This window comes from Myotis lucifugus, unplaced genomic scaffold (assembly GCF_000147115.1).
Source record: "Myotis lucifugus unplaced genomic scaffold, Myoluc2.0 scaffold_46, whole genome shotgun sequence".
Taxonomy (NCBI): Eukaryota; Metazoa; Chordata; class Mammalia; order Chiroptera; family Vespertilionidae; genus Myotis; species Myotis lucifugus.
In genome coordinates, this window is record NW_005871094.1 from 6,800,260 (window position 1) to 6,811,533 (window position 11,274).

Sequence of the window (11,274 nt, forward strand, 5' to 3'; positions counted from 1 at the left end):
TGGCTGGCATGGCTCATTGGTTGAGCATCTACCTATGAACCACGAGGTTACCGTTGGATTCCTGGTCAGGGCACATGCCCAGGTTGTGGGCTCGATTCCCGGTGGGGGGCAGGGTGGGGGGGAGCATGCAGGAGGCAGCTGATCAATGATTCTCACTCATCATTTAAATAAAAAGTTAAAAATCCTTATCTAGGTTCCCACACTAACTTATTCAGATTTGGCAGGCCCATTTGGCCGTTTTTCTCATCTTCCTCTTATTTAGCCCCTAAGTAATCCCATGGGAGGAAAAACAAAGCGTAAGGATATGAGGATGTGTGTGTCTCCCTGCTGGCATTCTGAACAGGAATCTAACTGTCTTGTCTCTTCATATTGTGCATAGGCTATTTACTTGAGAGCAGTGTGCACTTAGAGATCTGGGAACAAGTGTAATTGTGTGTTCAGCAGTTCTTAACTGTTTGTTCAGCCTAGGCTACAGCAGCATAAACCTGCAGGTAAATAACACGTGGCGAAGTCACCCCAGGTGGCTGTCAGGCAGCAGCTCCTTCCTGAGCAGATTGAGAGGCTGCTTCACCAGCTGCTTCGGAAACCTGACAGGCAGGACCTGTTTAAACTAAAATCTATTCCTAACATAATAGATTTGGCCGGCTGTAATTATATCACTGCAAACCTAAAAATGATGGGGGATTTCCTTATAAATTACTATGGAATCATAACTAGTCCAGTGCTATCTGGGAGGTGAATAGTTCTGTTAATATAGGAAGTTACAAGAAAGTACAGAGAACACATTTTCCCAAACCATCAAGTTTGGAGGAGGGCAGCCGCACTGGAGGTTAGAGGGCTGGAGGCCGTTTCACGCTGGGCATCGTCCTGGATATCTGCTGACCTTCCTGTGCCTTGCAGCCAAGGCCCAAGGGTGGTTGGCTGCCTTGTGTACATCCATCTGAGGGTGTTCACCCACCTGGTAGGTGTTGTTACATCTGGGAGGTGATGGCCCAGGGAGTTCTAGATGGTGAAACAATGTATTTATTCCCCTACAAGTCCCCGTCCTGCTTTGCCTCTCCGCCTAATGGGGTAAAATTCATAAACTCCAAAGTCTTCCCTTAGTTTTCGTGACCACAAATGTTATCTTTGTTACCCCCCACCCACCCACCCATGTGGGGAGAGCTGGGACTTGCCAACATGGGGGTCATGAAGCACATGCCTGCCTCTCACTGCCCTGGTTTTCTTTGTCCCCGTCCCCTGTGCAGAGTACATCCAGAAATACGCCACGGAGGAGGCGCTGAAGGAGCAGGAGGAAGGCACCGGTGACAGCTCGTCGGAGAGTTCTATGTCTGACTTTTCAGAAGACGAGGCCCAGGATATGGAGTTGTAGTAGAAAAGGCACCTGCTTTTCAGAAAGACTATTATTTCCTAACCATGAGAAGCAGACTATAATATTCATATTTAAACAAAGCAATTTTTTTTATTACTAAACAAGGTTTTTATGAATAATAGCATTGATATATATATATTATATATCACCCTTTAGATCTTGATTTCTTGGTCATTTCTCAACCTGAGGTGCATAGCATATTCCCACATTCCATTTTGGTAGCAATATGCGGTCTGGATGCATGCATTCATAAGTCCATTTGGCCAAGTCAGCCTGTGTGCTACTAACTGTCAAAAGAAATAGCCGCTCTGATAGGTAGACAAGTAAAAATAACAGGAAAAAGTTGCTTCTTTTATTGATGGTTCCAAAGAAACAAACCAAACCAACCAGCTCTTGGATGTGAAGATAGAATAGTGCTTTTTCAAAACGGAGAGGAGGAAACTGGGAGGCAAGGCCTGCGGTGGGAGCGTGTAGAGCCAGCACGTCACGGAGCTGCTCCCGCCTGTGATTCGACCTGGGTGGCCTCATTTCTGTGGAGTCACAGTGTAAACAGGGAGCTAATTGGAGTGTTGAAACTTAAAACAATTTTTGACTCGGATTTTAAGTACATTTTTACATGTAGATTCCTGCCCTTCTGGCTACTCGGCCCTGCAGCCACGAGTGTATTCCTTTGGAGAACCTGTGGGAAGTGTTTCTGAACTTGATTCTTTCTATGGTAGAGCTTGCAATCCAGACCTTTTTTGAGAGGACAGGCCAGGAAGAGAAAAGTGACTGGGAAGATGTGTCCTCTCCAGCACGTGCAGTCACATCCTCATGCGATTGGCCACTTTGAGACGCTCCCCTGGCTGAGAGCTTTAAATCGGAGGGTGGCTGTGGGTTCTTTGGGGTTTGGGTTTGGGTTTTGGTGTGTGTGTGAATTGTGCTTAGACAGGTTACAGATTTAATCTTCACCTGCCAAGAGAGGGCCTCCTCCTCGGATAGCCGCTCGGTGGACCCTTAGACTCGGGAGGAAGACCCTTCTGGTGGCTGCGACTCCTGGGTTCTCTCCTCCACGTTTTGGTTTTGATTTTGGTTTTCCTGCTGCTGCTGCTGCTCTTGGCAGCGGCCTGGTCATCATCTGCTTGTGGGAGTGGGAAATGGGTAGTTTAGACCCAACACGTATTCTAAATTTCAAATGAGTAATAATTGGAACAAATAAAGTTTCTTGTACCCAAAGTGACTGTACATGGGGAAAACACAGCTTTTTTCAGAGTGTGGCTGAATAGAGGAGAGGAACCAGAAATGTGATGTAGTAGTAAAACAGGTGAGAAGGAAGAAGTCTCCCCTGTGTATGTTAAGAGGAAATCAGACTGTTTACAGCGCCTGCTAATGAAATGTGTACTCAGCTAACCATATGTCCAGGTTGCCGGCAGTTTCTTTCAGATCTGAGTGTTGCCTGCTGAATTTGGAGAACTCTAGACAGCACCTCTGTATTCGTTTTGTGTCGCAACCAGTAGGACAAGAACAGAAATAGCCAATCCTAAAACCTTCTAAAGACAATTTTTGAATGTCCCACTGGGATAATTTAATTTTTCTTTCTGATGTGTGTTTTTAGTTTAGAAGTGCTATATTCCACAAGATTTGAGTCAATGAGGTTGGAAGATATCCTATCTTTTTTAGTCAAAAAGCACAATCAATCTTTTCTTTGAAAATCTATATAAAGTACAACTTGCTTTTAGCATGATTATTTTCCTAAATAAAAAAAAAGACAAAGAATTTACTTATTTTATGTTAATTACGGGCATGAAGCAAAAGGTTTTCTTTACAAAAATTAAAAGTGCAGTTATGTAGGGCTGTGGTTAGTTAACCGTACTGAGTTGCCGATCTAGCATTTGTGGCTTGTTGGAAGGGTAGTGTTAACTATTTAACATGTAACGGTGTACTTAACTCTTATCTAGCACGTTGTCTTCTCATTGCTTTGGGGGAGGGAGGGTCTGCTGGCACTGTCTAACTTGCTTACCTGCTGAATTAGCAGTTTGCTTGTGCTATAACCGTTATTGTAGGTGCGACTTAGGGTAGGCTTAAAGTGCTGGGTGGTGATTTGAGTTCAAACAATAAAAAATTGTATTTTTTCAATATTGTATAAACAATAGTGTTCTAATTACCTTTCAAAAAATAATTCTTTTAAATCCTGTCCCCAAAACTAGGAGAACCAAGTTTAGCAAAGTTATGTGCCACAGCTCTGCTCCTCAACTGAATCCATGTTTTTCTAACGAAAAGACACCACCAGCTTGCCTGTGAAGAAAGCTCGGCACTGGAAATGTGGTAGTGCAGAATCCCCAAGTGAAGACGGGGAGGGGGTTGCAGGCGTTAAGAAACAGACCTGACTGTGGCTGCTGTGTGTGTGTGTGTGTGTGTGTGTGTGTGTGTGGTCTCCAAGTCTGTGTGATGAAGGTGTAATTAGGGCTTCTCTATTAGTACTGGAAGCTTCCAGAATTGCTACTCAAATCACTCATTCTGTGCAAGTCTGTCTCATCGGAGCACTAACCTTGGTCCCATGCATGTTTTTCACTCTGTGTGGGTCTTTACCTCTCCACTTCGAAGTGGACTTTGGGTAAGTTGAACAGAATCCCTTCTTAATGCTAACTTTTTGTCCCTTCCTAGTACCTGGAAGAGGTGGGAGTAGGAGACCATACTAACAGGTGCAGAGGGGGCTGGAAGAGGCCTGGAGTGGATCTGAGGACTCGGGGCCCCCAGAAATAGATGGTTGAGTGAGGGGTGTTTCAGCACCAAGCACCTTTCCAGCTTGGCCCATCACAACACTCAGACGCATCTGGAGCCCCTCAGAAGGGCTGGATGTTCCTGCTTTTAAAGGTGGTGGTGGTAAGTCAGGGTTGCTTCTGGCAGTCTCCCTTCCTTCCTTAATACTCATCATTTTTAAAATTCTACCTTGTGGTTTACCAGCACCTATTCAAATGACCGAGCTCAAGCTCTCGCCAAACACCAAGCAAGGTGGCTGCGGCCTTGGATCCACAGCTCTCCGCAGCCCAAGCCCCAGCCTGTGGGTTGCCTTTATTGGTAGCCAACCTAGACTATGGCATTTTTGCTCTTTTAGTCTTCAGTCTCATTGCCCTCCTTGACTTGACTGTGCAGTTCCAACCAGCATTTTATACTAGTGAGATAATTACCAGAAGTTGCCATGAACCTAACATTTTTCTTCCACTTCAAAAGCTGTTCTAATTGCCAACTGGCTGATCTAAGCTCTTGGAGGGTGTTTGCCCTCAAAGGAATTGTTCCCTCTCAAAAGTCTCCCTGAAGCCCTGCTTGGCCTTGGCCTATGACACTTGCTTTTTATTACGCCTCCTGTTGGGATGGCTGAGAATCATGAAAGACACATCTTTCACTAGCTTCCGTGCGGCCAGCTTCCGGGAACTAGTGTTTGGTTTCGTGGCATGTGACCCTTCCGTGTTCTAGGAACTCGGTTAGAAAAGCGAAAGCCATTAACAAAAGTAAGTTTTATTTCACCAGCTTCCTAACTGGGTTCACAGCCTTGTTGGCTGAAATCAAAGCATTTCTGACTGGGCACAGACACCTGGTCTTCTTTGGACTTCTGAATCCATGTTCCTGTTCCTCTCGCGATTCCATTAGGGACTGGCTGGAGCTGAGGCCCCTGGGGGAGGGGAGCTGACAGCCCGCAGGTGTGAAGGTTCCCCACTCACGGAGGAAGGGCCAGGACTCTTAATTCAGCAAACACTGGCCTTGGCTGTGGCCTTGGGAAGAAATGGCCATCATTTACTGATTGTATTTGGTACATGTTGTGTGATACTTGAAGAGATAAAAGGGACTCGCCAGCCCTTAGTTGAAATCTGAGCTCTTTACCACTTATTTTTTCCTCGCCCTAGCTCCTCCCTTCCATCTTTTTCCTTGCATTGTGATGATCTAGTGGGCACTTCTGTCAACAGGACAAATGCCTCCTCTGACTATAACCTCTTAATAGTTGTGTATAATGAAAACTGTAAACTTTTTTTAAATAAAATGTGCATATACCTTGGCAAATGGCTGGACCTTGATGAATGAGATTGGCCCCCACGATTACTTAGCCTGTTTTTATTGACGTCCTCCCTGTTCCTCTGGCTCCTCTGCCCCCAGCTGGCCTCTGTCCTTTTCCTTTTCCTGACTGAGAAGCTCTTACAAGGCGGACTGGATTAGCTTGGGACGGGAGTGTCACTTCTGGGCAGTCATCACCAGAGGCCTTGCCTCCCGAGGCCTGTCCCTGGAGCAGCAGGTGCCTGCTGGCTGTGCACAGGGCTGGCCGCGAGGCTTCACCAAAGCCCTAAAGAACCATCTCTTCTGTGAAGTCCTGTAGCCTGAAGGACCCCAGTGACCCCCAAGTGGATCAGCAGCCATGGCTCCCATGTTAGCCCAAACCTTCTAGACCCCGGCAACTAATGCTTCCTGCTGGGGGGCCAGTCTTCCTCAACAGGTTCCCCCCCTATGCCAGGTGCCGGCCTCAACCAGGGAGGGGAGAGCAGTGGGTATTCATCAGAAGTTGACCACTGCATTGTCGCTGCATTTCCATTCCTGAGGCATATGCCCTCAGTGGCCACCAGATGGAGATATTGCCTAGTTTATTGGAGAATCTATTTGTTGGATTTTGTCAGCAGACTCTTAAGACAAAGGGTTCCTTTGGTCACATGTTCTCATTCCCCTAACTCTCCACTGTTTCTTCTCCTTATTCATTCCCCCCACACTCCTTTTTTTTTTTTTCTTGTCGCGTCCTCATGTATTCTGCAGTAAGCCCAGCTTTGTATCTACCAGGGGGAGAGAGGTAAAGCCATCTGGGAACTGTCCCGTGCGAGTAACACCTCAAGCTCCCCTGTGGCAAGTAAACCTCAAGCTACCCTGGCTGCCTCCAATGCTCAGAAGCAAAACATTGAACAGGCTCTTTGCAGGTGGTCTCACTGGCCCCGCAGCCAAGGGTGGGATGGGCCAAAGGACCGAACCAGCAGTGTGGATTCTAGCCCCATCTCTTGCACTAACTAGCTGTACAGCCTCAGGTTCATCTGTAAAAATAAAGTTCCCTAAACTAGTAGGTTCTGACACTGACTCCACTCCACCTAGGCTCTGAAACATCGCAGGATACAGTATTCGGAGAGAGGAATTACGTCAACCCGAGAAACACCAAGGTTCATGAGCAGAGGTTGAGTTTTGGAACCCAAAGAGCTTTGGGAGTTTAGAGCGCCTGTTTTCCAGCTGAAGGGAGAATTAGATCTGTGGGTCATGTCAGTAGCCATTCCATGGCGGTCACACACGGCAGCTCCTTTAAAAGCTGCTCTATGGGGAGTCCCAGAGCATTGGGGGGGGGGGGGGCGCTAGCATCTCATCTCCTCACCCACCCGTAATCACTTCCTCATCCTCAGCCCTGCTGCCTGCCTGAGGCCTTGCCCCTTCCTCGAGAAGGGCACCTGCGGCATATTGTCCTGGGAATTAAATTCTCTACCATCTCTGAAGGCTGCTCTCTCCCCCGGGGATGAGTTTCCATGACGTGGCCTGGTACTTCCTGCGCCCCACCTAGAACAGGACAAGGGGGGGTGGCTCTCACAATCAGCCCTGCAGAGGCCCTGCAGCACCTGCCATGAGCAGCCTTGCTGATGAGAAAAGCTCGCAGGCTTCTTAGGGACCCAGATCCCAGGATGAGCCTACAATCCATCTTGAGCCGCCCATGCTGTCCAGTGCCTCTCGTGGGGTTTGTGCACACAGAACTTGGAACTGAAGAGTTACCCTGATGGGGTTTAATGCTAGAAGCTGAAAGACGGAGTGTTTCCCCTCTTGCTCTGTGTGAGGGGTGTGTGTGTGTGTGTGTCCCATGGTGAAAGATGTTTAGTTTTGAAGAAGGAGCACTTCTTGGACCTGGGTTCCTCAGAGCTCTTTGGGACTCAAACTTGGCTCCTAGGACTGGTGTCAAGTGGTTGAGGTGGCAGGAACAGCCTTGGGCTTCCTAAGAGAGACCTCAGCCTTCTGGCTGCCTGGTCATTGCCAGTTGACCTGGAGAGGGGCCGCTGGACAGCTGTGGGGTTAGGCCTTCAGGTCTGTCTCAGCTGCCCTTCCCATGGCTCCTGCCAGCCACGTCAGCCCGTGCAGAGCAAGCAGCTCCCTTTGAAAGCTTCAGTCCCGATTTCGTTCTATCCAGTTCTAGAAACCACGAGTCAGGTGCCTGCTACAGGCCACTCGTGTGCGTTTCAGAGAGTGGAACAAAGATTTTCAAAGTTGCACTTCAGCAGAGTTCAAAAGAACTATGTGCTGGTAGCAAGTCAGCATCCCAGAAACATGTGCAAGTCCGTGATGCCCTCCTCCGGAGAGAGCCATCAGCAGTGGCCAAACGGGGCTTCCCCCTGTGGTCCTCACACTGGCCCTGGGAGCCTTGGAGTAGACCCGAACGTGGCCCCATTTCACATTAACTGCTTGTGAGGTGCCAAGAGACGGGCACAGTGAGTGGCACAGTCAGTGTTGGGACCCAGGGCTTCAGGACAAAGATGAGTGTTCTTTGCACGAGCCATGCTGTGCCAAGGCAGGTGCCCATCTAACACCCGTGGGGGCTGCGGGCCCCGTGCCTAAGTGAGCCTGCCATCTGGGACTCCCACCAGATGCTCCCAGGTTGACCCTGTGAGCGTGGCTCCCTCCTGCCCTGGGGTCGCATGTGCTTGGTCCCTGAGGGTCAGGGCCTTTCCCCACACAGATCCCCATTTCCACTGATGGTAGGGTCCCCAACCCCTGGGGCCTGCAGTAGAACCGGAAAATAAAAATCAGATTTTGCCCAGCCCACTCCCTACAGCAGAAATATAGAAATAGAATGCCATCTACAAGAGTAATTTAAAACTTTCTAGTGGTCACATAAAAAAAAAAAAAAGGTAGCCAGGCTAGTGTAGCTCAGTGGTTGAGTGTCATCCCATGCACCAGGAGGTCGCTGGTTAGATTCCAGGCCAGGGCACATGCCCGGGTTGCGGGCTCCATCCCTAATAGGGGGCGTGCGAGAGGTAGCCGATTAATGTTCCTCTCCCGCTTCCTTCCTCTCTCTGAAATCAATAAAAACATATTTTTTAATGTAAAAATGATGTTTTATTCAATATATGCAAAATACTCTAGTGTGTGATTACTATTTAAAAAGGAATGAGGTGGGCAAAGGACCTAAATAGGCACTTCTCCAAAGTGGACATACAGATGGCCAAGAGGCGTATGAAAAAATGCGCAAAGTCACTGATCATCAGAGAGATGCAAATTAATATGACAATGAGGTATCACCTCACACCTGTCAGAATGGCTACCATCAACAAATCAACAAATGACAAGTGCTGGTGAGGATGTGGAGAAAAGGGAACCCTAGTGCACTGCTGGTGGGAATGCAGACTGGTGCAGACATTATGAAAAACAGTATGGAATTTCCTCAAAAAATTAAATATGGAATTGTCATTTGACCAGTGATCCCACTTCTAGGAATATATCCTAAGAAAACCGAAATACCAATCAGAAAGAATATATGCACCCCTATGTTCACAGCAAGCAGCACAATTTATAATAGCTAAGATCTGGAAACAGCCCAAGTGCCCGTCAATAAATGAATGGATAAAAAAGCTGTGGTACATTTATACCATGGAATACTATGCAGCAGTAAAAAAAAAAAAAAAAGGAAGAAGAATCTCTTACCCTTTGAGACAGCATGGAGGGACCTGAAGAGTATCATGCTAAGTGAAATAAATCAGTCAGAGAAAGACAAGTATGTGGATCTAAGTAACAAAATAAACTGATGAACAAAGTAGATCCAGAGACCCGAAGCATGGAACAGAGTGCAGAATCTCAGAGGGAAGGCGGGGGAGGGTGGGTGGGGGGGAAGTAATCAACCAAGGACCTTGTATGCATATATGCATGGCCCATGGCCACAGACAAAGGGGTGGTGAGGGCCTGGGGCTGGAGGCAGGGGCAGGCTGGAGGGGGTCAATGGGGGAAAACTTTCAACAATAAACAATTATCCTATACTAGAGGGCCAGTGCACGAAATTTGTGCACGGGGGAGGAGGGGTCTCAGCCCAGCCTGCACCCTCTTGCAATTCAGAATCCCTCGGTGTATGTCTGACTGCTGGTTTATGAGGGACACCCCACCCCCCATAAACCGGCAGTCAGACATCTCTCTCACAATCAGGGACTGCTGGCTCCTAACCACTTGCCTGCCTGATTGCCCCTAACCACTCTGCTGCCTGCCTCATTGCCCCGAACCATTCTGTCTGCCTGATCACCACTAACTGCTCACCTGCCTGCCTGATCACCCCTAAACACCTCTGCCTCGGCCCCCGCCACCGTGGCTTCATCCGGAAGGACGTCCGGAATGACACCCGGAAAGTCGTTCAGCTGTTCAGTCTAATTAGCATATTTTGCTTTTATTATTAGTAATATGCTAATTAGACCGGGAGACCAGCCAGGGAGGGCAGTTGGGGGCCATGAGGCCATCCAGGGAGGGCAGTTGGGGGCCATAAGGCTGGCCAGAGAGGGCAGTTGTTGGCCATGAGGCCTGTTGGGAGCCATGAGGCCAGCTGTGGGGGGCAGTTGAGGGCCAGCAGGCCGGCAGGCAGAGTAGTTAGGGGCGATTGGGCAGGCAGGCAGGTGAGCGGTTAGGAGCCAGTGGTCCTGGATTTGGAGAGGGATGTCCACTGCCTGTGGGATCGGGCCTAAACCAGCAGTCAGACATCCCCTGAGGGGTCCCAGATTGGAGAGGGTGTAGGCAGGGCTGAGGGACACGCCCCCCATGCACGAATTTCGTGCACTGGGCCACTAGTCCTACATAATAAAAGCCTAATATGCTAAGTATCCAGTCAGCCATTCAACCAATCAAAGCATAATATGCTAATGATATGCTAAAGCTGCTCAACCGCTCACTGTGATGTGCACTGACCACCAGGGGGCAGCTGCTCCCACCAGTAGGTTAGCTTGCTGCTGGGGTCCAGCAGATCTGAACTGAAACAGATGGAGCCCTCCTGCAGTCCCTCCCCGTCCCTTCCTGGCCCCAATTGTGCACCAGTGGGGTTCCTCGGCCTGAGCTGCACCCTCTTGCAATCCAGGACCCCTGGGGGGATGTCAGAGAGCCGGTTTCAGCCCGATCCTGCAGGCCACTCCCTTGGGAGCGCACCAGACGCAGGGCTCACGGCTGGGGAGCGTCTCCCTACTGGGACTGATTGGGCGGGAGCCGGTAGCAGGCACAGTGGGGCCGGGATGAGCGGAGCTGCAGGTGGTGTTGGACTGCGGGTTTCAGCCTATCCCTGCAGGCCACCCAGAGGGACCCCACCCGTGCACGAATTTGTTTAAAAATAATAATTAAAAAATAAAGCCCTAAATTTTAAAAAAAATTTAAATGAGTGTATTTTACATTCTTATTTGTGCACTAAGGATGTAAATCCGGTGTGTACTTTCACAGCACATCTCAACATTCAAAGTGACTACCCAAAATTTCAAAGTGTCACAGAAAACTTTACAAGGCTTGCTCTTAAATTTAAATGAAGTGAGATGAACAAATTGGGTCCTTCTTCGAGTTCTCAATTAGCCCCATGTCCAGCCCTGCAACCCCTCCAGGGTAGAGCTGGCATTTTTTAGAAAGCAAAATAAATCCCCAAGAGCCGACTTTTTATTGGTGGGGTTTGGGAGCAGGGACCCCAAGAATCCCCACACTCCAGAAGACTTGTTCTTGGGGTTCGCGCTGTCCCCGCGCACAGGGGGAAGCCCCGGGGCAGGCTCGGGAGGGCGGGAGGCGCACCCAGGTCTTCGCTGCTCGCGGGCCGCCTCCTGCTGCGGGCGGATCGGGACCGCAGGGTCACGGGAAGGACCTTAGGGCTCAGGCCAAGGGGCTGCCCGGTCCCTGGGGTGACTTCCAGGGCTCGGGGC

The 11,274-nt window shown here is 49.2% G+C and overlaps 1 protein-coding gene across 3 annotated transcripts in view; it reads left to right on the forward strand.

Annotated features, from left to right (window-relative positions):
- UBE2H (ubiquitin conjugating enzyme E2 H) overlaps positions 1-5,402 on the forward strand; it is a 105,507-nt gene extending 100,105 nt beyond the window's left edge. For all 3 annotated transcript variants that reach the window (XM_006088362.3, XM_006088361.3, XM_023753525.1), the window contains one exon: positions 1,248-5,402. In XM_006088362.3, coding sequence (XP_006088424.1) covers positions 1,248-1,372 — 125 coding nt within the window. In that variant the 3' untranslated portion in view covers positions 1,373-5,402. The remainder of the gene's footprint in view (positions 1-1,247) is intronic.
- Positions 5,403-11,274: the final 5,872 nt, after the last annotated feature.